The sequence below is a fragment of the Plecotus auritus genome (genome assembly GCF_963455305.1).
Source record: "Plecotus auritus genome assembly, chromosome: 3".
NCBI classification, from domain to species: Eukaryota; Metazoa; Chordata; class Mammalia; order Chiroptera; family Vespertilionidae; genus Plecotus; species Plecotus auritus.
Window position 1 is genome coordinate 96,493,605 of NC_137772.1, and position 26,460 is coordinate 96,520,064.

The 26,460-nt window shown below is 46.5% G+C and overlaps 1 protein-coding gene across 1 annotated transcript; it reads right to left on the minus strand.

Annotated features, from left to right (window-relative positions):
* Positions 1–10,976: 10,976 nt before the first annotated feature.
* TMEM272 (transmembrane protein 272) lies at positions 10,977–24,695 on the minus strand (the record flags this gene model as incomplete). Its single annotated transcript, XM_080660132.1, is given in 7 exon segments — positions 10,977–11,034; positions 15,971–16,109; positions 17,726–17,762; positions 17,768–17,862; positions 17,865–17,880; positions 17,884–17,961; positions 24,615–24,695. Coding segments are annotated over 7 exon segments (504 nt in total).
* Positions 24,696–26,460: the final 1,765 nt, after the last annotated feature.

The window sequence follows — 26,460 nt, forward strand, 5'->3', positions numbered from 1 at the left end:
CTCTGCCTTGCCCTGCACCTGGGACCCAGGATTCCCTCCTCCGGCTGATCGCAGGCAACCAGGACCCAGGCTTCCCTCCCTCTGGCCAGCTGCAGGCACCCAGGACCCAGGCTGGCTTTGTCCGGGCTGGCCGCAGCCACAGGGGACTGTGGGCAGGCAGCTTCACCCGGGCCACAGCCACAGGTGCCCGGGACCATGGGGCGAGTGGCTTGTCCCTCTCCCGGACCACAGCCTGGCTGGTCCCCATTCCTCTCTCGTGAGCTCATTTGTGCCTGGCTTGTCCCCATTCCTCTCTCTCTCCCCAGTGTTGAGTGTCTGAGCAGTTATGGCATGATGGCGTGAGGGTGTGATGATGTGAGGGCGTGATGATGTGAGGGCGTGACAACCATTTGCATATTAGCTCTTTATTATATAAGATGACTTCTCATGTCTTCTCCGTCTTCTTCTAAGATCTGGCATCCAAAGAGGTACAGTCCCTGGCAGAGGGACTAGGACCAACAGGTAGCATAGTCGAGCAGGATCAAGGAGGAGTGAGTACTCCCACAACTGGCGCAGTGAGCATGGTCAAAGAGAAACTTACTCCCCAACAACTTCCAAGTTATTAGGGATAAAGTCCTTAGATACAGATTCATAGCTACTCCTGGAAGCAGCAGACTCACAGAAAGAATGGCTGTAAGGAGCCAGGAACACACACCTGTGCAGGAAGAAAGCCTGACTAGGGTGGTGGGCATTACTGCTCCCTCACAACGTATCATCCATCTCCCTCCTTCTTTAGCTCCCTGCTTCCCACCCTGATCACAAAGACAATACCATCTTCTCAGCCCTACATTTTCTGTATCATTAGCTTCCTGCACTTTGGAAAGTAATTGGAAATTCCAACAGTTTGGCATCCAAACTACCTTTCTCTGCTGCCTCTGACACTGGGAAGTGCCCGCCCCACCCCAACTCAAAAAAAAAAAAAAAAGCCCAACAACAATCCTTTGATGGATGGTTTTTCCTTTTCCATTTTGGAGGTAGAGGAGGAGTGCTTAGGAGACCATTAGCATCATGCTTACTGCATGACAGGACTGGGATCCCTATAGAAGGACCATTGCAAAGTGGGGAGATTTGCAAGTAGGGAATAAAAGAAGAGGAAGGTAGTTATTTGAGCCCTGCTCCCCCTCAGAGAAAGCGAAGGCTCCTTCAGGGCTACAGAATGTGGGCTGCACAACTCTAGGGGACGCCAATCAGATCACAGTGACGGGAGATCTGTATCTGCATTAGGGCAATGTTCTGGCAGATGATAGCAAATTGAGGAGGATGTGTTTTTCTAATTTGTACAAAAGCATCATATGATTAGGTGCAACCCTGAGTTCCCTAACTGTCTCTCTCTGCCTTTTGAGATGCCTCCTCTACCTTCACTTTCCTCGCATTTCCTAGTCACAATATTGGCTGAGGGAGCTGGAGGCAGCATGCAGGGGGACTGGCAGGAGGAGGCCCCGGAAGGACCTCTTCTCACACAGGCAGGTAGGGCCTCAGAGCTTGCCTCTCTCACTCAACAAGCCTAGTGGTTTCTCCCCTGCAACACAGAATGTGACTCTTTCCCCTGAAGGTTCTACAAGAAACTGAGCACCCGATCACACGCCCTGTTTGTCCACAGGCTGCCAACTGCACAACTGCCAATTACATGCCTGGACACTGGTGAAAAGGCCAAAGAATGTTTATGAGCCTGGGTTTGGTTTGGAAATCATTGCCACAGGCGAAGTCATCACCCGTTTTCTCACAGTCAGGAGGCCAATAAGAATGTTCCTGTCTCACATTTGTAGCTCATCTGTAATTTGTCTGGGGCAGCTCAGAGAACGCCCTGCCATTGCTTCTGCTGTTAGTGGCCCACTTAGTGGGGTAAGCAAGACTTTCGGCTATTCTAAAGCTTCCTGAAAAGGCTGACTTGAAACTAAAAATAATATCTATAATAAGGGCTTTGGATGGAACAACATGGGTTTGTGTGTTTTTAAAATATTTTTTGTATTGACTTTTTTTTTCTTTTCTTTTCTTTTTTGAGAGAGTGAGAGGTAGGAAGAGAGAGGGAAAGAGAGAGAGAGAGAGAAACATGGATATGAGAGTAAAACATTGACTTCCTGGCTGCCTCCTGCACACCCCCTACTAGGGATTGAGCTGGCAACCCAATCATGTGCTCTGACAGGGAACCAAACAGGCAACCTTTCTGTACATGGGATGATGCTCAACCACTGGACCACATGTCCAAGGCAATATGAGTTTTAACCAAAGCTGTGCCTCTTACTAGCTGTGCAATCTCATGTGTTGGCCTCATATTTCTGAGCTCCTGTCTCCTCATCTGCAAAAAGGGCATAATAAACTACTTCTTGGGCAGCCTAGATGAGTTTATGTGTGTAAACCATTTATCACTGCTCTTGGAATAAATTAAGAGCTCAACAAATAGTAGTTGCTATTATTGTTACTATTATTAATAACTAGAGGCCCAGTGCATGAAATTCACAGTCCAGGACCCCTCGAGGGATGTCCGACTGCCAGCTTAGGCCCGATCCCCAGGGCCCGATCCCCCTCCTTAAATTCCACCTGCTCACTGTTCCTTACCACTCAGCTTGCTGTTCCTTAGCACAGCCGTGAGCCCGGCTTCTGGCTGAGCAGCACTCCCCCTGTGGATTGTTCTGCCGTTTGGTCAATTTGCATATTAGGGTTTTATTATATAGGACTAGAGGCCCAGTGCATGAAAATTCATGCACGGGAGTGGGGGGTCCCTCAGCCCGGCCTGTCCCCTCTCACAGTCTGGGAGCCCTCAGGGGTGGGAGGTGACCCGGCGATCAGGGGAAGGCGACGCCCCCATCATACCTCTACTGCTACCACTGCTGGCAGTGCAAGCCTTGGCCGGCCCTGGTTACCTAAGCCTCGGGTGGCCCTGGGCAGTTGGGCAGCCACCATCCAAGGCTTGCCTGTGCCTCGGGCTGGCCCTAGGCAGCTGGGGGGCTGAGGGTGGGTCTGGCCACACCGTGCGCCTGCCACCCCCCATCCCCCGGCAGAGCTGAAAGGACTGGGGGACTCCAGCAGGGCTGAGGAGACTGGGAGCTGCCATCTTGTGGCTATAGGTGCCTCCATCTTTGTGATGGCATGATGGTCAATTTGCATAATCCCACTTTATTAGATAGGATGCCATTAATACCTTCCCTGTTCAAAATTAAGCTCCTTATTTGGTCCCTCAGCCCTTCAAATCATTAGGAACTTTTTTCCCCTTACAAGTGGGGGACCCAGGATCACTGTGAAAGGATTTTTTGCAGAGGCAAGAAATTCTTTAGAAAGATCCAATCCAAGACCTTCCAGAAGGAGTCAGTACCTCTCCAGGAGAAGGCACCAGTGTGAGCAAGTGAGAGCTCCCCAACCACAACAGGGCCAGAGAAGCAAGACCCAGAGAACACTCAGTAACCTGGCCCTGAAGGTCCTTCTCCTCCAGGGGCAGGGAGCTGAGAGGTTTTCTTTGTGACAACCAGACAGAGGAGACCAGAGCCTCTGGGCCACCAATTGACCCTATTAGAGACTAAGGTTTGCTGAGGGCAGCTCCTGTGAATTAAACCTCTTCCTCAAACTCCAGGCTGGGAGCCGCTGCCAAGTGGGAGGTGCCAGGCTGGCCTGCAGGACATGTCATACTCTCCCTCTGTTGTTTGCCTTCAACACAAGGATTCCCTTCAGGTCCAATCTGTTGTCAACAATAACACTTAGCTTTTTTGTATCCTCCTGTTCTCTCTTTTGGGAAGCATTTTATCTTTAAAAACTTTATATCAGTCCCCAATTTTCAAATGCCTAAGGTCACAAGATGGTAGGTGATAGAGTTGAAGGAGGTGTTCAACACCCAGCCTAGGGTGCCTTCTACCGCACCAGTGGTGTCGAACGGTAGTCCCAGACAAGTGTCAGAATCTAATTGTTCTCTCTGCCTACTGGGTCAGACACTCCAGCGGGGGACCAGCAATCTTGGTTTCCTATGCCCTCCAGGTGATTTTATTCAAACTAAGCAACCACTGTACTTAGTGTTTCCCCAACCTCTGACAGCAGGAATCACAAGGCAGGCGCCCAGGCATCTGTACACCCAACACGAAATTTGCTCAGCTCCTACCCACACCTACTAGAGGTTTAGGCCACTGATTTTTGGTTTTGTTTTATTTTAATTGGCCCTGGTAATTCTGAGGTTGGGGAAGTTTAGGAGACTGACTAGGTCCTGCTGCCTAGGGGCCCAGTATAGGGAAGTTTTATGAAAGTCCCAAGGAAAAAAACAAAACAAGACATTGTAAACCCAAACTACAGACTCTCACACTGAAATCAGAGTAAGGTGTTGTCTTTCCCTCCAGTTCACTAAATGCACAACCTTTGGGAGACCCACCCACATGTGCCACCCTCCACCTCCAGGAAAGAAATGGGGGCTTTTTGAAGCACGTTTTCCCCAGAAAGGAAGCTGATTCATGCTCTTCTGCTTCATTCTGCACAACATGGAAAAGACCCAGAAAATTGTGGCCACTGCCAGAGTACATCCCTTTGAAAGAAAGAGGCTGCCAGAGTATTCTCCTAAGTTCAGTGAGTCAGGTGGACAGCCACACTTCCCACCATTCTCTGTAGCACTGGCCCCTGGGAGGGTCTGCACTTTTCCCATAAGCCTGTGGGGTGGGGTGAAGAGAAGGAAGCAGCAGCAGCTGCCTGTCCTGGATGGGAGTGAGCCTGAGTCCTATAGGTCAGCGGTCACCAACCGGTGGTCCGCGGACCACTGGTGGTCTGTTAGGAAATTTTGGTGGTCCATAGAAAAATTTAGACATTATTTGCATTTTTTATGTTTTATTAATCCTAATAAATAATAATAAAGCAAAAAATTCTAAGAAATTTTTATATTCTGACAATTTTCCCCTTTACATTGCACTAAAGTCATAAAATGTACTGGAGTCTAGTATATTTCATGAATCCCCCTTTCTAGTAACTAGAGAGAGGGAACAAGAGAGGTGCAAGTGGCTTCAGTATTGTTTTGACCATTACAGCAGGTACCCCTCCATGATTAACGATTCTCATCCGATTGTTTTATTTTATTTGTGTATTGTATGTAACTGTGTATTTTCTTTAACGGTTATTTTTAATGGTATCAAATAGTTTGACTTTAATAACTATCATTTCTTTTTTTGTTTTAGATTCAAATGAAATAAACCCATAATGAGTGAAAAAAAGCAAAGGAATATTTTGCATTTCTTTAGTAATACAAAAGATAATGTAACTAGTGATAATAGTAATAATAATGTGTACTTCACTTAGCCGTGAGCTGATCAATGAATCAGAGTCTCCACAGTCCTTGTCAGGCACCATAAGGAAGAATATCCCAATACATTTTTCCAGTTGCTCACGATGGTGCAGCAAACATGACTGGACATCTTTCAGGAACTGTTGCCATGGTGAAAAATGTTGGTCACCCAGACATTTTGTCTACACGCTGCATTACACATCGTGAGCAACTTACGGTGAAAAAAAAAATCCCCAGAACTACACGAAGTATTATCAGATGTTATTACAATTATAAATGAAATTCGACACAAAGCACTCAGTTCTCCAATATTTGAAGCACTTTGCGAAGAAATGGGTTGGTTACCAGTATACTCACCTTCTTCACGCTGAGGGGAGATGGCTGTCGAGGGGCAAGATAACCCGACTGTTCACCCTGCACGAAGAAGTCAAAATATTTTTCCAGCAGCAAAATAATCCGAAATTACAAGAACTCTTCTCCGATGATGAGTGGGTAGCCAAGCTTGCATACCTGGCAGGTAATTTTTCACTGTTAAACGAACTAAACATATCCTTGCAAGGACAATTTAAGGACATGTTCACACTACAAGCTAAATGGATGTTTTTCAAAAGAAAGTATTACTGTGGCAAACGCGGGTGGCTGAAGAAGATCTGCAAATGTTTTCAAACTTTTATGAATATATGAGAGAGAAGGATGACAACCTGTTGCAGATAAGCTGCCAGGCGGTGCGGGAGAATTAATCAGCTGGGCACTCTGAGAATATTCAGAAAAGTAGCCTTTATTGCAGATTGCACTAGTGTCGTGGCTCAGGGGAGTCTCCAAATCCTGAGTGATGAATATGGACAAAGCTTTCCTTTTATACCCTTTAGTTCCTTTGTCCCCCAAATATTTTTTTTTTACATATTTTATTGATATTTCACAGAGAGGAAGGGAGAGGGATAGAGAGCTAGAAACATCGATGAGAGAGAAACATCGATCAGCTGCCTCCTGCACACCTCCCACTGGGGATGTGCCCGCAACCAATGTACATGCCCTTGACCGGAATCGAACCCGGGACCTTTCAGTCCGCAGGCTGACGCTCTATCCACTGAGCCAAACCGGTTTCGGCTGTCCCCCAAATATTGATCAGGCTTCCAGACCTTCCATGGGCTTTGCAGCCCCCCCTCCCCCATGAGGTGGGATGGGGGAAGTGAGACCACACCCAGAGGTTTGCCAGCACTGGCACCAGCCTCTCTGGGGATTGTATATGGTTCATGGTTTATGGTCTCTGTAAAATGGGAGTATTCCAGGAAACAGGTCCTGCAAGGCAGGACAGGTATCACAAATAAGAAGGGAATTTGATAAGAATGAAGTTTATGGGCAAGCAAGGGTGTATGTCAGAAGGCAGGTTACTGGCACAGATTCAGATAGGTAGCCCCACAAATGTCTTATTTTCCCCTTCAAACCAGCAGGTGGTAATCATTGTTCAACAGCGCTTACAATCACTCACAGAAACTTCTGGTCGTTATTACCCAAAGAAAGAAGATCCCAGACATGGCAATATGTGGATAATAGATCCATTTGCAGCAAACGTTGAAGATAGCAATTTAAGCATGAATGAAAAAGAAAGCCTCACTGATCTATCATTCGACGACAGTCTCAAAGCTAAATTCCAGTCATCCTTATCAAGACCTCATTTTTGGATCTCCATTAAAAGTGAATACCCATTGCTGAGTGAAAAAGCAATGAAAATTTTCAATTTTCAACAACATATTTGTGAGAAAAAACATTTTCATCTGTCACAGCAATTAAAACTCGGTACCGGTATTGGCTTGAAATAAATACGGCTACATCATTGGAGCCAAAAATCCATAAACTTATTTCAAGCAAACAGGAGCAAATATCACACTCTAAAAAATGTGCAATACTTAAATAAGTTTCAATTATTTCGTAAAAATTAAACTTACTTAATAAATTTGTTACAATTAAACAACCTTTGCATATTTTATGATTAAATAAGTATTTATAATGTTATATTAAATAGATGCATTTCATATTAATAAAATGGAAGTTCTCTGATCATTATTTTACAAATGTATTTATCTTTTTTAAAAAATCATATTAGTGGTCCGTGGGATTTAAAATTATGCATCTAGTGGTCTGGGAGGTCCGAAAGTTTGGCGGCTGCTGCTCCAGGTGGAAATTTGCCCAAGCTGCCTCAGGAACTGATAAAAACCTTAGTGCAGGTGGAAGTCTCTTGGAGAGGAATGGACTGCATGTGAGAATCACCCAGCGGATTTTTATAAAATGTCAGTCTAAACCCCAGTGCAGACCAACTGAATCAGAACCTCTAGGGATAGGGAACGAAAACGCTCCTCCCCTGATGATTCAGACGTTCACACAGCGTTGAGAACCAGCGTGTAAGCCTAGTTAATTCTAAGATAAAACCATTCCTCCACCCCCGTAACTGCCCACCATTAAAACCACAATGAGGCGGAGGCCACCAGGGCACAGCGAGGTGGGACCAGGGGTCCAGAGAGACCATCCAGCACGCTCACCGACCTCACCCTGGGCGCACGGCCCAACGCGCCCTGAACCCCGCTCGTATGCTCCAGCTGGAGCGAAAGGTCATAGTCCACAAGCTTCATTTTATTGATGAGAAAAAACACACCCAGGAAAGTGCGCGGCCAAAGTCTGGGCTCGACACTGGAACTGGCCCCGGCTCAAAACAGCCCCACGAACACAGCGCCCCCAGCTCGCCCTGCTGGCCGCCAGGCAGCACTGGGTCCCGCCGCGGAGCGAGCGGCACAGCCCGCCTCTCGGCCTGAGGATGCTGCTAGCCTGCGGGCGCCTCTTTCGCTTCCCCCGTGGCCCCCCGCCCCGCACCCCCTCCGCCTGCGAGTCCCCCCGCCCCGCACCCCCTCCGCCTGCGAGTCCCCCCACCCTTGCGCCCCCTCCGCCCGCGGGGCCACTGGACTAACCAAGCGCCCCGGCGGTGAGGCACGTGGTGGGGTGCGCTGCACCGAGTCCCGCGGTCGGCTCTCTGGGTGCCCCCGCCCCCGCCCTTGCCCCCGCCCCCGCCCCTGCCCCTCGGGAGCTGCCAGCGGTTACGTCACCGTGTTATGTAAGGCCCGCTGCCTCCGGGCTTGTCTCCGGGGAGGGGAGTGCGGCGGGGCCTCTGAGCCGCCGGCCTGCTCTGCATGGGGAAAGCCCCCTGCCCCGGCCGGAGAGCGCTCCCTCCCGCCCCAGCTCGGGGCCCTGCTGCGCGTCTTCCTCCACGTCCGCGCAGTCACCGCGGGGTAGAAACCCCGCGTCTGAATGTTCTGGGGAATACTGCCTGGTGGGTATGGCTGGGACACAAGATGGCACCGCAACCCACCTCCTAGAATTTGGGGATAATGTGGAATAAAAAGATGAGGCTTATTGATACCAAAAAGATTTCTCCATCTAATGGGTTTTATCATAGGGGTTATTGTAATCACTAGCATTGTTTAAGGTCCTACATATCTTATTTCACGCAATGCCCCCAGTAACTCAGTAAAGGTACGGAGGTACGTCCCCTTTCCAGCAAATGCAATGAGTCGTATTGGGAACTAGCAAGAGGCAATACTGAGCCTCCCACCTGGAGGTAAATCTGTCTCCAAAATAGGAGTTTGCCACCAGTTCTGCAGCTCCATGGAGTGCTGGGGCGGCCCCGTTATCTCTTCAAAATCTTCAGCCTTCGGATCTCCCAAACCCAAATAAACAAGTTAAAAAAAAAAAAAAAAAGACAAAGGATGGTTGCTGTGCCAACCTACATAGCCATTAAATTTTGTTCTGGTTTACCCAACTCGACAGAGACTGAGCCACTCTTACATAAGATGTGCAGAGACCAGATTTAGTGGCCTCATTTCCTAGGATACAGGATCATTGCTCCCTCCTCCCAAGTGGACCTGTTCTTACTCTAATACACCTTTTGAAATAAATTTCCCAGAACAGTTGCTCCTCTGAAAAGTACTGTGAGGTTCCACTGCATTGCTCTTCTTCCTGACAGAGCGATGAAAGGAAGTTTAAACAAGTGGCATTCTGCAAACCACCCAGCCTGGTGTGGTTTTCAAAGCCTGTCAGTTTGGTTGGGATAATATTACACAAATGCGCTTTGTACTCTCTGCTTTGTGCAAGAGATGGAGAGGGTGTTCTGAATCCCCTCAGGAAAGAAGCTTTTGGCTCACAGTGGGGCTGAGAAATGGTTCTGAAGTGGAGTCTATTGAAGGCATCCCCAGCACCTTGAAGTAAGAGGGTGGGTGGAACCCCAACTCTTAGCCTGCCATGTGAACCCAGACATACTGTATAACCGCTCAGGCTTAGCTTTCTTATCTGTGGAATGGGAGGGGATAGGCTCACTTCATGGGGGTGGTGTGAGGTTAAACACATTTGTAAAGACTTTAGCAAATGTCTGATGTCACACAAGGTGATCACAAATGTTTACTTCCTTATGTTTTCTTGTCATTCCTTTCTCCTCCTCCATTACAGCCATGCCATGTACATTATGGACTCCGTGTTCCATGAGTGCAGGAAGTATGTGATGTTTATCCTCAAATCAACAGATACCCACAGGGTACCTAGTGTAGGCATTATACACACTCCATGGAAGTTTTAAGATAAGACAACCCCCATCTCAGAAGGGGTTTCCATCTCCTCTGGATGATGCAACAAAACAAACAAACAAAACAACAACAACAAAAGACATGATGGGATTAATGAGAAAAGGCTCCAGTTTAAGTAGGAGTTAGCTGAGCTGGATTTTATTCCTATTTCTACCACTGATTCCCAGTGTGACCCAGGATAACAGTGATAAAATTTATTGAGGGTTTAATATGTGCCAACCATCATGGATTATCTCACTTAATTTTTACAATGACCTAGTAAGGTTGTTCTCAATATTATCCCCATTTTACAGATGAGCAAACAGACTTATAGGGGTAAATCACTCAGCTGAGGTCACAGTAAAGACATGATGGAGCCAGGATTTGAGCCAGGCAGGATGATTCCAGAGCCCACACCCTTATCCACTGTGCCATACTGTGTAGGAGCCAGTCACTTAGTCTGGCTGGGCCTCAGTTTTCTCATCTAAATGAAAAGGGGATCAGATAGATGACATCTGCGGCCCCTCCCAGCTCTGACTTTCTATGTCTAATAAGATAATAATGAAGATGTTAAATAAGTTAGGCCCAAGGAGCTTTTTAAAATAGATGTATTTTTATTGATTTCAGAGAAGAAAGGAGAGGGACAGAGAAATAGAAACATCAATGATGAGAGAAAATCATTGCACTCCCCGCACTGGAGATTGAGCCCACCACCCAAGCATGTGCCCTGACCTGGAATCAAACCATGACCTCCTGGCTCATAGGTCAACACTCAACCACTGAGCTACGCTGGCTGGGCCCAAGGAGCCACATCAAATGGGAGTAGTTGCTTCATTTTACGTGGGTAGAAAGTGCCTAAATATTTCTTATGTGTCTCTGGTTCCAATTTGCTACTCAAACATCAAACAAAGAAATCATCCTCCAAAGTTTCCTTCCCATTGATTTAGAGCCCTGGTGCTAATTTTGACCAAATTGGAAGGAGAAGCAGAAGGTGTGGACTAAGAAATTCATCCATTGCTTTTGCACAACAGATATACATGATGGAAAGTCTGTGTACACACACACACACACACACACCAGTGTTCACATCATCTTCCACGGAAGCTCAGTACCAGTTCTCCAGCCTGGTTGTCATGGCAACACCAACTGCCAATGAGATCATGGAAGAAAAGGTTATAATGGCAGTGATGTCTTAATATTTTACCTGGCAAAGCCACTAAGATAATAAGATGAATAACTGTAAATCATAAATCCATAGGAAGCCCAGGCACTGCTTATTGTATGTGTCTAGTGTGCACTTGGGGGTGGGGAAGAGGAATGAAAGCAAAAGGAAAGGAAGGAAAAGGAAGAGAGGATGAGGCAGGGGGTGGGGAAGATCTCCAATGCTAATCTCTGTTATTCCTCAGTGTAGATTGTGCACAGGGCCTCTCCCTGTCTGTGCTCGATTAAGGAACTGGTCTCTTCCCTCCATAACAACAAGGAGAGGGTGGGGGCTCCCAGCCTTCAGCATGAAAGGCTTAGAAGCCCTAAGGGACTGTTTTCTGGGGTTCACACTCACAGCTCAGAGAAGCAGCCCAAGGCAGATGTACATGGCAGACAATGACCTACCCACACAGTCACCCAGTGGGAAGCTGAACCCCATTTAGAAACCCCATTTCTGAGGTGTGCCTGAGTCTCTTGATGCCCACCAGCTCTTATAGACTGTCTTGCTCTGTTGCTGTCTGTTGCCCATCTGAACCAACTCCCTAGTGAGAAAAGTCATTTGATTGTGGGGTTTCCTTCCTTTCACAGGAAACTAATCACAGTGGAGGTCTCTGGTAAGAGCTTTAGGCACTGGAGAGTAGGGGTGGAAGAAAGATTCAGTTTACACTGAATATCCTCTGGTGGCTTTGAATTTTTACTGTGTGCATGAATCACTTATTCAAATAAAATACATGCAAAGGTCCACCTTCTTTCCCTAGCCTTGTCCACCTTCCAAGAACTAGACATGATGGCGATGAGATGGGCCAAGGGCAGGGCAGTCATGAGGCCTGGGTAGGTCAGTCTCCACATAACGAGTGAATGAAGGAAATGATTTCCCACAGCGGGGCTTGTATTGCTTTCAAACTCTCATGCAGCCTGTTCTAGGCTCTTGTTTCATGGTGCAGGTTCCGTTCTGAGTGCAGAAGCAATAGGGGCAGGGGCAGGAGTCGTTGCTCCAGAGGTTGCGTGGCTCAACCTCACCCACTTCCCCACACTGCCTACTTCCCACGGCTGGCTCCAAGAAAGGTCACCAAGGAGGCAGGGAGAGCGTGGAGGATGCAGGGCAGGAACTGGGACCCAGAGTCAGAGACCTGCATGTGGTTCTGGCTGTCTTTAGATGAGACACTTCACCTCTCTGAGCCTCAGTTTCCCCTATACATCTCAGTATGGTAGGGAGGATGAATTCAAGAAACTTTTCTGCTATTTAACAAATGCTTACACTCCACATGCCTACGTGCCAAGCACTGTTCTAAGCTCGTTTCAGGTGAGGAGACTGAGGCACAGAGAATTTCAATGGCATGTCCAAAGTCACACTAGAATCTATAAAGGAGCAGAACCAGGATTCCAACCTGGGTCCAGACTCCACACACTTAACCCATTTTCTGACAGAACGGGACACTTCTCTTGGTGGCTTCTCCTTGGTTTCTTCTTTTAGTCACTTCCATGGAGCTGCAAACTCCCGCTTATAACTCCTCCCCGTTTTTGTTTGGTTGATTGGTTCTTGCATTCAACTGGGTAGCTTATAGTTCCCACCAGTATTTCTCCCCTCCCCCACCCACTCTGCCAAGCCAGAGGCACTGGGAGAGCAAAGGTGGGACATTAAGACCTTCGGTCAACAGAGAGTGAATGGAGTTGAGACTGTGAGCATGAATATGCTTCCTCCTGGGAGAGTCCATCATTCTGGGGAGGCTTGGCAGGACTAAGGGACACAATATTTTACTTTTATTTTTTACTTTTAATTGTGATAAAACACAACATTGATTTGCCATCTTGGCCATGTTTAAGTGCACAATTAAGTGGTATTAAGTACATTCACATTATTATATAGCCATCACCACCATTCACCTCTAGAACTCTCTTCATCTTACAAAACTGAATTAACTGTGCCTGTTAAACATTTTCTCCCCATTCAACCTTCCCCATAGCCCCTGACAACTACCATTTTACTTTCTATCTCTATGAATTTGACTGCTCTAGGTACTTCATATAAGTGGAATCATACAGTATTTATCCTTTCGTGACTGATTTATTTCACTTAGCATAATGTCTTCAAGGTTCATCCATGTTGTAGCACATGTCAGAATTTCCTTCCTTCCTAAGGCTGAATAATATTCCATTGTATTTACTTATCACATTTTGTTTATCCATTCATCTGTCCAGGACACTTGAGTTGCTTCCACATTTTGCCTATCGTGAATAATACTGCAGTGAACGTTGGTGTACAAATCTTTTCAAGACTATACTTTCAATTCTTTTGGGTATATGACCAGAAGTGAAATTGCTGCATCATATGGCAGTTCTATTTATAATTTTTAAAGGTACCTCCATACTGTTTCCCACTAGAAACATTTTACATTCCCAGCAACAGTGCACAAGCATTCTAATTTCTCTATATCCTCACCTACACTTGCTATTTTCTGGGTTGTTTTGTTGTTGTTATTTTATAGTAGCTATCCTTACGGGTGTGAGATGGTATCTCACTGTGGTACATTATTTTTCTTGTTACGTATCTTAAAACTTTTTATAATTTCTGTGGTATCCAGGTGCAGATTCCATCTTGTATTTGTTGCCTAGTAGATCTTATACACACTTCCACACATGCGATATTGAAAGGATAGTTTGTACTTAGGTATGAGGTTTTGTGGATATGCATAAACCAAAAACCGAAAAAGAAGAAAGCTTCTTTTCTCTCACGAGCCTTGTGGGGACAGCTGAGTGGCCCTCAGGTGAGTCACATGAAAGGCTCTGCAATTCCTTTCCGTCAGGCTCATGTCATGTGGCACATGAAGGGGGAAACGACAGCTGTTTTCTCAAACTGAGCTCTCAGTTGTTTGGCAAAATACAATTTCAAATTCCTGTTTTTCCCATTTTGACTTACAGAAGTGGAAGACCAGGCCAGTTACAGAGAATGTGCCTATGTAAACGAGTCTTATGAACATTGGTCACTTTTGAGTCAGATCTCTTTGCACTCATCATGGAAAGAAGTGAAATGGTCCTCATTTCAACTGCCATCTCTATTGATTCAGGCAAAGAATGGAACAAGGTGGTTCTTAGCATGATGCCCAATGTAGCAAATCAAATCAAATGACTTCAATGTCTAGTTATTTTTGCTGCAGTCTTTTCTCAGATAGAAACAATTGATTATCCCTCCCAGCCACTTGGATTTTCATAATATCCAGAAAGTTCAGGTGTTACCATGTTCATTTCTCCAGAATACCACTAACTTATGACATGCCTACAGAGGAGGGGTGGCTGTCCCTTTGGGTCAGTCCTGGTCAGGTGCTTTCAGTCTGCAGATACATGCAGCCCACTTAACATCAGTGTACAAAGTCTGCACTCCAGGGCCCTGTTGAATGATTACAAATCTGAGCTTCTTATGCTCACATTCTATCAAAAGCCCAGATGAGGGAAATGATAGTAACAGGGAATCACATGAAGGCATGCCGATCACTTCCTAAACAGTGTGGACGTCATCTCTGGATTAAGCCAGTCCCTAGAGAACCCGAGTTGTGGACCATTTGGGTTGGCCCCAACTGTTTTCCTAAAATGTGCTTTGTCATAACCATCTCACCATCCATCGAGGGAGACCCTGATAAATGATCACTCAGAGCTTTCTAATGCCTTTGTGTAGCATGCTGATGATGTCACCTCTGAATCACTGTGTCCCCTCTGTGGATCGATGCACATGAACATGTTCTTTTAGACTTATCTGTATTTTTCCTGAGAGAGCATATTTTTTACTCCATGGAAAATGTGCAGCTTATTGTTGATCATCATATTTTTTCTTACTGATTTGTTGGCAAGAAAACCCAAAGCCAAAAATTTAGTGCAGATTTTAGCAATTATTTAAAACCTATTACTGATACTCTTCATTGCAATGGGGGTGAGGGCGGGGCATGTGAGAATGAGCATAATTTCTCACCATTGGAGTAGGAAAAAATAATAGAACCTCTACTCCTCTGCTTTCCAGTCGTCATAGCTTTTCCTACTGTTCTGTTTTTAACTATATATTTTCCTTTTATTTTATTGTATTAAATATAATATTTAAAGACCCTCCAATTTTGTTGTGAAATAAGATATAAATATCAATAGAGAAAGGAAGAAAATAAATCCTCTTCCAGCCATTTCTGGTTAAGGGAATATTTTGCCACTTTTATAGGCGTTGGTATTTGATAAACCGTCCTCTATTCAGGGAGCGATTTTTGCAGCACTCCAGGGAAATCATGCCCGTCAGAACCTGGGGCCCTCCAACATGTGAGACCTGGCTATGACAGACCCAAAGCACTGTCCTGCTAACAGCCATTTTTAACCCCAGGGTTTTTCACAAGCTCTTTCCACCTTTGCCAAGGCCCCAGGAACAAAGCCTCAGAAGTGCTCATGTGGGAGGAGTGCAGGGCCCCTGGATTCAGGTCTTTGGAGCTCACTGATGAAGACGAGAACGAAGCTGTCTGCTATGCTAGGCTATCTACCGTGGGCCTGAGCCAGCGGTGCGGTCCCTGTGTGCCAGGGAGGTGGCGGGGCGGGGTGGGGGTAGGGGAGCTGCGGAGAGGTGCCAGGTCATTCTCCTCCATGAGTGCAGTCTGGCTTTTCCTTGTCTTTATAGACGTGGCTTGCTTTTTAGACTGGAGCCTGGACATTCTTCTCAAGTGCCCTGCTCAGGAGTTAGTATCACGGACATTAAGGGAAGTACTGGTTGATGGATGGCCTGGATTGAGCTTATAAATGGGCTCTTTTGGCCTTCAGTTGTGTTTACTTGTGTTTAAACATTAGCTTTGTGGCTGGGAATAACTGTGGAGTCATGGCCTGGGGAAAGCAGAGTGGGAGGGGCGCCACGGAATACCTTGCCGGCCCCAGTGTCTGAGTCCGCAGGCTCCCTGGCTCCAGCATGGAGAGGACGACATGGGGCACAATAAGAATGGCATTGGGCATCACAGATGAGGGCAGGATCCACAAGTTGCACACCCTCTGATCATCCAAGGCTCAAGTGAAAATAAAATCGGAAGTGCCCAAAGGGACAAAGCAGAATAAGGGCTTTCCCCCCTTTGCCCAGCAGAGGGCGCAGCCAGCGCCATCTGACCTGGGAGGAAATCAGGCCAGAAGGACTCCAGGTGACAGATGCTCAGAGTGTCTCCAAACTCATGGGAACTCAGAGGCCTTTTCTCTTAAAGCTATAGAGAGGAGTGACCTCTCAGTTTGAGATGAGGCTACTGATAAAGAGAAGTGCCCCACGTTGATGGCCATCCAGGGGTTGATTAGCACCCCCTACCCCGCAAAAGTGCAGATCAGCTCCTTGAAAATACACAGAGACTGTGCTTACAGCTGAGATAGAAGCACAGTTATGCAGGGTCCAAGCTCCCCCGGGCACTACCTCTGGAAACACACAACAAAGTCTTCATCTCAAATTCTAAAGCATGGGGGCTCCTCACTGAGGACTGACACATAGACACAAAGCTACAGCCCCAGGAACTTCATTTCACAACAACGTGGCAAGAGGGGATGTTAGTGGCCACTGTTTAATGTCATCCTGAACTTCCAGACAAATGTGTTTACAAAAGGCCTCCAAACCCTAACCTGATGTTAAGTAGATTTGCTACTGTATGGTATTTACATCCAGAGACCAAAAGCACACCTACATTAATGACATTGCGTGCAGCCAGGCCAAAACATACAAAACTGGTTTATGCAAGTTCCAGAGATGTACACAGATAACCAGGGAAAGAAGCGACTCAAGGCCAAGCAAAAACTGTGCAGTGCACCATACAGCGCACTGTGGTGCCACTAGCAGGCCAGCCCAGAGCCCCAAGCAGAATTTACTTCTGTGACCTTGGCAGATTTTATAGTTGTCCTTGAGCGCCCTTACCTGTCAGATCAAACCCATCTGATCTGGGGTTGGGAGAGAATACTTTTTCACTTTCCCAAAATGCAGTTGGAGTCAGCAAATAAGAGGACCTTTCTCCTTTTCATAACAAACGCCATGAATGCAAGTAAAGCTAAGATATGCCTTGTTTGAAAGTCCATGCTCTTTCTAAAACTTCAAGGTGCCAGTGACTGATTGACAACACAGCTTTAGTAATATTAACAACAACAAATCTTGCTCTTGTACCAGTAATCAGAATTGCACTGTAATTTAAAAGCACCTCGCAACTGTGGAATCTCAGAGGGAAGGTGGGGGTTGGGGGAGAAGAGTAAGGGGAACTTGAGGGGGTATAATCAACCAAAGACCATATTTGCATAATTGCATAACCCATGGACACAGATAACAGGGTGGTGAAGCCCTGGGCAGGGAGCAGGGGCAGGCTAGAAGGGGTCAGTGGGGGAAACAAGGAGATATATGTAATACTTTCAACAATAAAGATTTTTTAAAGATAAAAATAAATAAAAGCATCTCACATTCTTTGCCTCCCTTACCTCATCCCCCTTTAAAAAAATCCCTTTGAAAACTCTTATGAGTATAAAATTCCCACTTTGAAAAGAGTGAAAGTACCTTTCCTAGGACCAGACAGGCAAGAGTTTCTCCACTGGGACCCCACATAGACAAAACCGCTGCGCAGGACAAGTAATAGACCGTGTGGTTGAGCATGAGGACCCCTGCCACAAAGGTTCAGGGTTTTGTCACAGTAACCCTGAGGCTGCTAGAAAGGGGAATAAAATCAGGCTGGTATTCAGACAAGACCCAGTAATTTGCTAGAATGAACCAGAGGAAAAGGAAGAGGCTGAGGTTGAAATGTACTATTTGTGTGAGTTCTGCCTCTAGGGATATTCATCATCAGTCACCACAGCCTTGGACAGAAGCTGCCTCATCCTGATGGAGCCATACAGGAGGAGAGACACCTGGGTTGTGGCAGGGAGCCAGAGGTCAGGGGGCAGAGCAGCAAATTAGGAGGAAGAGGAGGAGGAGGAGGAGGAAGAATAAAAAGCAAAGATGAAGGCATCAGTGTTGGCATTTTCCTTTTAGATATGTTAGTTGCTTTGGACAAAGGATTAATTGACTTAAATTCATCTCTGCACCCAGAGTATCATTGTTACTCTGGTTCACTTCATTGGCCTTGAGGTCAGTTCCTTGGCCCTGCCCTGGTTTCAGTTGACAAATATTTTGTTTATTGTTGAGAGGTTAAGGGGCTTGGCCAAAGTCATGCGTAAAAAGTGGGAGAGCCAAGCACATCTTCAGCCAAATCTGGCATCCCTTCCACCAAGCCATTCTGTGTCTCTGCCTCCTCTCAGCTTTCCCCCAGGGAGATCCTCACACACGGACCTGGCCCTGTCCTCATTCTGCAGAATCCCTGTGTCTCGACCCACAGGTTGAGAACCGCTGCTGTAGAGCCTAAGACCATCGGAAAACACGGATATTTACATTACGATTCATTAACAGTAGCAAAATTAGTTATGAAGTAGCAACGAAAATAATGTTATGGTTGGAGGTCACCATAACATGAGGAACTGTATTAAAGCGTCGTGGCATTAGAAAGGTTGAGAACCACTGTATTAAAGGGATGGGAGCTCCAGGACAATAAGGACTAAAAATTGCTCTTTGGACTTGGAAATATTGAGGCAATTATGACCTCGATGAGAGCAGCTTCAGCAGGGTTATAGGTGAGCAAATAGGAGGTGAGGGTGGGGAAACCAGAGTAGACAACTCTAAAGAAATGTAAAACACTAAAAGAAGAAGCATGGCTGAGGAGGGAGAAAAGCACTCGGGAGGTGTTTCTGTATGCAGGGAGGCACCACTGAAAATGTTTGGGTAGACACTGCTGTGGCTATTAAAGTGTGGACCCTCCACAAGGGACCAGGTGTGGAAAGCTGTGGGCAGGAGTCCCATGGCCCTCCTCTTGGCCCAGGGTGAGCGTGTGTACACATGTGTGCAGTGTATATGTGTGTGCACACCCATGTACTCACTCGGTGTGTCACATGGTGTCCCAGCTACCTCTTGCTTCTTCCAGACTCATAGACACAGGTGGGGATAAGGGATTTACTGAGGTGGCCTGAAAGTGTTGTCTGATCAGCACAGAGTAACCGTCAGTGGGGGAACCTTTTCTTTCCTTCCTCCTCATGGTTTCTTCCACCACAACACATGGCTCACACCTCAGGAATGCCCTTTGCTCATTCTCTCTACTGGGTCCCAGCACATCCCCCAACTCATTCCGTTTGCCCAATCGCTATGCTGTGCGGAAGCCCGGTTGGACAGACTTTCCTTTCTATTGTCCTAGCACGTTTCCACCACAAGTGACATAACACCTATGCCTGGTCCAGATGTTAGAGGACCTCTCAATAGGCCCCTCTGTCTTGTGAGGAACCCCCAGCAGATGTTCTGGCCACCTCCAGGCTACTTCACAGGCCTGGTCAATTCAGGACACTGTGGGTCCTTTCCTCCTTTCCCATGCCCACACCTTCACCCATCTCTTTTCTTGGAAGTTTCCATCACTTGCCATCTCCAGAGATCTAGGATTCCAGTGGGGCTGTGCAGTGAGTGTATCCCTCCTGTCCTTACATGGTTGTCAAGTCAGGAGCACAGACCCCATCTTTGAATGACACCCTTGCTAATTACTCTTAGGGGACAAACACCATCTCGACTCTGATGAATGGTTCCTAGTTTCATCCTGACACCCCGTTGAACCTGTGCTCCCATTTTATTACACAAAGGACCATCATCCCCATCCAACTCTGACTGGCCATGATGCCTTTGTCTCAGGTGTTCCCTCTGAAAATGTAACCACAAAACAAACAGGTCTTCTTTGCTAAGGAATCCTGGTTTCCTGTTTTCTCTTTGCTAGCAACTTAATCTTTAATGTCTTTTGAAAACCAGGGAAAGAAGCGACTCAAGGCCAAGCAAAAACTGTGCAGTGCACCATACAGCGCATGTCTTTTTCTCTTTGCTAACAACTTAATCTTTAATGTCTTTATTCATTCTTGTTCAAATTCCCAGGCTCCCCACCTCTCCTAAGGTCAATATCATGGCATGCCTCATGACAGCGGGGCTCCAGAAAGAATCCTTTGATAACTGAGAGTATGGCAGGTTGGGAATGGGAGAGATTTTGAGCATGAGTGAAATCAAAGGGCAGGATGGAGTCAAGAGATGTAGCAAACTGGGCTCCAAATCAAGGCAGTGAAGTTGGTGATAATATCAAGAGAGACGGAGAGCAGAGGAGCTAAAGCTGTGTCATTGGGTGGATGATGATTTCAGGTTTGGACTTGTCTCATTTAGAATTCTGGATGGAAATCAGGTGGTGCTGGCCAGCAGGGAGGTGGAGTCAGAGCCTGGAGATGGAAAGTGAGAGGTGAGGGCTCGTGATGGAGACCTGGGGGTTATATGTGTAGAGGTGAGAGTGACACTGGGGCTGGTGTTGTACAAAAGGAGTTGGGTTAGATGCTTAATGTACATCATTTTGATGAATTCTCCTAGCAAGAGGTATTTAAATAAATATATGCATAGGGAGACCAAAAATGGAGCCATCGGCCAAAATGTCAACAGTAAGTTTCTCTGAGTGATGGAATTTACTGGTGTTTATCTGTATTCTCTTATTTTCTACATCAAAGAGTTACTACTTATAAAAAGATGATAAAGCCTAGGAAAACCTAAGTGGTTAGTCCCATGGGTGGCCTGTATGATCTCATTTAATGCTAAGCCAGGAGCTCTACTTATCCCTGTTGTGTGGATGAGGACCCTCAGGCTCAGAGAAGTTGTCATTTCACCCAGGTCCATGGTGAGTGAAGAATGAGATGGGTGTCAGTCCACACCTTGGACCATTACACTGGTGCTTAAATCAAAGATGTTAAGTCAGAGGAATTCTTTTCTATGTTGGGACGACACTCGCATTTGGTCCAGCTACTCAGGTTTTCCAGGAGTAAGACTGTCAGCCTGGCCAGAAGGCAGAACATTTCCACAAGAAAAGGAAGGTGAGGGCTTAAAGGAGTCCAGAGAAGCAACTGGATAGAACTGACTCTTCCAGGAATGGCTTCCTGGAAGAATGGTATACTCTGGACCCTATGAGCAGGGAGAGGTGGGAGGGACCTCCGTGGAGTGGGAGTGGTGTAGCAAATGCAAAGAGTTCGGGAAACAGGAGAAAATCCGTTTGACTGGGGCAGAGCAGCCAACGCAGACTGTGAGGTTGGCAGGCATGGTTTGAATATCAGCTCTGCCATTTTACTCCATTAAATTCAAGAGGAGCAACCTCTAAGACTCAGTTTCCTCATCTGTAAACAGGAGCTGGTAGTACAGTTCAGGTTTTAGTCACTCAGCGCCCATTTCCCTTCCAGGCAAGGCCCCATCCCTTCAGGCTGTCCCCCACCCATCATGTATGTGTGGGAGGCAAAATCCTGGTGCCTGTGCTCCTAGGTTCATGGATCTGACTACCCTCCCAGGACTGGTTCTTGGGCACAGTGACACCCCAAAAGAGGAACTAGCTGGGATCCGGGTGCAGGAAGTTGTCAGCTTCTTTTTTCTCTGTCACCAACTTTAAAGTGTGAGTTTTTCCAAGAAATTGCCCCTTACGTTAGCTAGAGTTGATTTTTTTTGTTCCTTCTTGATACAAGCAACTGCTTCAGAAAAGTGTTGTAAAGACTGAATGTGTTCAAGGTGGGGTCAAAGCTCTTAGCACAATGCCCTGCACATAGTAAGCCCGCTCACTGGGTGGTAGCAATTATTACTAAGAAGGAGGACATTGGAAGATGCGGTGAGCATTAGAGAGATAAATGGCCGCTAAATGAGACTAGTGCTCAGTTATAAAGACACTTCACATCATGAGTAGTAATGAGTGGCTGAATGTCCTCGTTGGCTCAGAAAAATCCTGGTTTATGGCATTTTGCTGGTATGATTATTACTAGAGCCCCCGTGTATCGGTACTCTCACAAGTATCCCAGTTTGGATAAGAAATTATATGGTCAACTTGCCCCTACACACATGTGTATCACACAATACTTACCTTACTGGGAGGCACTCTAATAATTTTCATTCTAGTTGTAAAACAGTGATCAAAACCTATTAGGTTTTGTAGAGAGTGCCTGGGAAAGCACATGGCATTTCTTTAATTATTGTCAGCTGAATTCATTGGCGTTGGCAAAGCCACATCCTGGAAACACGCTTTGCCAAAAGGCAGGAGTGTGTCAGCTTGACCTTCAGCCCAGGTGCCAGGGGGTGGGTTTTGTTATTTAAATCCAGCCAAGCACCAGGAATAGGACTCGGGCCCACCCAAGAATGCACATAATCTCCTTTGTCTTGACTTTTAGTAAAACTTCCTGTTTTTCTTGCTGTATAAAATAAACACACTGTATGGGCTCAGAGTCACTGTTCCTGTCCCTGTCCATGTCAGAGGACAGTGGTCCCACCCAGCCCCAGCTTTTTCCTTCTATCTCTATGTCTGTCTCTTTCTTTCATTTTCTCAATCCCCAGCCGCCCCTACTCAGGAACTGGATTGCTCTCTAACCGCGCTGGATACAGAAAAGAGAGAAATATTTACAGGTTCATTTTATGATCTACTAATGGGTCGTGACCCCTCAGTTCTTTTTCGGTAACTCTGGGAAATGTCCACTTACTTCTCCTCAGCTTTCTCTTCAATAGAATGTCATACTGTGGTGCTATCCCATGCATTTCAGGAAGGAGGCTGGGCGTCACTGGGCAGTGTTCTCGGGGCCTTAAATACAAAGCATTGACACCACTGGTAGCTGTCTGTCTGGTATTTTATAAACCTGTTTGCTATTGCTCCAATGGTTATAGCCTCACTGTGTACCACCTCACTATAATGAGCACAAAAATTTAATTTGGCTTCAAACAGTTTTAGATTGCTGAGGAGAAGCAATGATGTTTATTAGAGCCCTAGTTTGATCATTAAAATAAATTATGTTTGTGTTCTGGGCTGGCTTTCATAAAAGAAAAGTTTGCTGGTATCAAGAGGAACAGACCCTGCGGACAGTAACATCTCTAAAGGAAAGTTCTGCTTTGTGGCTTGATGATGAGGCAGTGGAGTGGGAGAGGTCAGAGCGGAGGTAATTGCTGCTGGAAACTCCCTTGTTTTGAGCATTGCTATGGCACTCAGTCCATCAGAGCCTTCCCCTAACCCTGTGGGACCACAAGGGAGATGCAGCCTGTTAAGCTGAGAGTATGTGAGTTTCCTTGGAGCTAAACAGAGTCCTAGGAGAATCCCACAAGGATGTTATTACAGGGAGGGTCACATGAATTTGTACTTTCCAAAATATCACCCCCTAAATGCTGTTAGGAGATGAGGGCATTTAGTAGTGAGGTAATCTCAGACACAAAGGACTCCAAACACTTGCTCCAAATCAGTCACATGTCCCAAGACAGAATTGAGCTTGAAGACATTCCTTTGATGTCTTAGAATTAGATCAATCTCATGACCAATGTCATTGGCCAGCACCATTTGAAGGCTCTAAGAACCGGAAGGAAACTGGCAAAGAAATCAGACAGTGGGCCCAAATGAAATTTTATCCATGACACTTTTGATTCTGTTTATTTTTTTTAATTTACTGATTTTAGAGAGAAAGAGGGGAAGGGATAGAAAGAAAGAGAAGCATCCATTTGTTGTTCCATTATTTATACGTTCATTGGTTGGTTCTTGTATGTGCCCTGACCAGGGATCAGACCTGCAACCTTGGCATGTTGGGCTGATGCTCTAACCAACTGAACTACCTGGCTAGGGCTTGATTCTGTTTTTTTCTTATGTTATTGCTTTGTTTTTATGAAACCATTTTGGGAAAAGGATGCTTGTGTTTTCTAACTTTTGATATAGGAAGCTTTGGAGTGGGCTTGGCTGGTTGGGAAGGGTCACTGATAGATGGAGGTCAACCTAAAGTACATTTAGCAGGTGTGACATTTCTGTGGGACAGGGATTTTGAAAACTTAACTACAAGCTGTGCAAGACCCTTGATATTTCTTCTTTGATTACTTTTCCTCTTTAAACAGTTGTCAATGAGATCCATGAGCAAATCAGCTCCCTATTGATGTAAGTTTGAGAGTCACAAAAAATCACTCCTAGCCCCAAACATCAGACTTTGACGTTTCATTGATGACTGAAGCACATTAATTCTATGCTAGTCAGTTGGAAACTGACTAAGATATAAGAACTGCTAAAATTAAACATGTTTTAATCAAATGCAAACTCTACTGTCTTGCACAGGAAACTTTTTAAAAGCACAGAGAAAAGCTGCAATTACACTAGCCAAATGCAATGGTACAGTGGCAGCTGGTAACTCCTCTGCATCAGCCTCTAAAGTTAGACAAAAGCCACAACTTGGCACACTGAACTCAGGCAGCAAGAAGGAAGCTACTGCAGGGGCACAACTCCAGGTGAATGCTGCTCATCAGGAAAAACCCACCTCTGCAGCAGGTCTCAAGATGCACCTCTCCCTGTCGCTTTGACAACCATGTGCTTAGGGGGCAGTTGTTCAGCTCCTCTTAACAATCAAAGGATGCGTTCCATGGTGCCTGTAAAATATATTTCTATGAGAACTACAAACAGTGGATAATTGTACTTTACCTTTAAGGCCCCGATGATCTCATTCACAAGCAAATATAGAGGAATGAGGGGCTGTATGGGGCAGTCCTCCAAAAACTTCATTCTTACAAAGGGGAGAGAACAGAGAGGACTGAGATAAATGCATTTGAAAGCACAATGTCCAGTTAGGAAAATAAAGTATAAGTTTCTATGAAAGCCAAAATGCTCATCACACAAACCATCACTTGATCCCCAGCTTGGGGAGTCTGCTCAGTCTCATGGCTGCCTGATCTTCAGGGTGCTCAGTTGGCTGAACGCAGTCCATTGCACCTCAGACAGAGCAGGGACCACACATCGCTGCACCTTTTGTCTAGGTATGAAGTGATTATAGGTGTGTTCTGCTTTTATGAAAAGCCAAAATATGACAACCATTTTTTCAATGATTCATATTACAAAGAATCTCTTTAGATATCCAGGTCCCATGTTATGCTTAAAATAAGATCCAATGTCTGGGTCAAATTTTCAAAATGCATCTACTGTGTAAACTGAGACTCCCAATTACTCTGCTTCCAGGACCTAGGTATCAGGAAGGAGCTGGCAAGCACCATAGTATCACCATTGACCAGTTCACTCACCCAAACCTAAGTGTTTACTGACATGTCCTTAGCTACTAGATTTGGAAAACTATCAAATCAATGGGCCCAGACCCACACTCTTTCTTAATGATATTTTTCTCCACATAGCAATGCTTTCTCTACTTTACTCAGGTCTGGGTCTATTATTAACCAATGTGACATAATATATCATCCTCTCTAATAAAAGAGAAACATGCAAATTGACCATCACTCCACTATGCCCACCAGCCAATCAGGAATGAGTATGCAAATTAACCCAACTAAGATGGCAGCCGCCACAGCTGAAGCGAGCAGGAGGCTTGGGTTGCCCCCTGCGATGGAGGAAGCCAAGCTTCCTGCCCGCCCTGGCTGGCCCTGGCCTCTGCTCAAGACTACAAAGTTTTAATTATAGAAGATAAATAAATCCCAGATACCTGCTTTCAGCCAGCCCTGGCCTCCGCTCAAGGAGGTGCTGAAAAAAAAAAAGAAAAACAGGAGGGGCTGGGAGCTTGGGTCGCCAGGGGGGGATGTGGCCAGCCTGCAAACAGCCATCAGCCCCTCACCCAGGCTGGCCAGGCACCCCAGCAGGACCCCCCATCCTGAAGGGACTGTGGCCATCCTGAAAACGGCCCTCAGCCCCTCACCCAGGCTGGCTAGACACCCCAGCGGGACCCCAACCCCACCCTGAAGGGTCTGTGGCCAGCCTGAAAATGGCCCTCAGCCACTTACCCAGGCAGGCCATGCCCCATGGAATAAGAGTCCCCGCTGGGGGTGTGCCCAGCCTGCAAACAGCCATCCGCTCCTCACCCAGGCTGGCCAGGTACCCCAGCACAAACCCTCACCCTGAAGGGGGTGTGGCCAGCTCGAAAACAGTCCTCAGCCCCTCACCCAGGCTGGCCACACCCCCCCAGCGGGGACCCTCACCCCATGGGGGCGTGGCAGGCCTGCAAACCACCGCAGGCCCCTAGCCCAGGCCACTCCATGCCCCAAGGGAATCCCCACCCTGACCCGGGACACCCTTCAGGGCAAACCAGCTGGCCCCCACCCATGCACCAGGCCTCTATCTATACTAATAAAAGGGTAATATGCTAATTAGACTGGGAGACCTTCCAGGAGACCTTCCGGACATTCTTCTGGACAAAGCCATGGTGACGGGGCCGAGGTAGAGGCAGTTAGAGGCCAAGAGGGGAGGGCAGTTGTAGGTGATCAGGCCAGGATGGGAGGGCAGTTGTGGGTGATTAGGCTGGTGGGGGGTGGGGCTGTTGAGGGTAAGC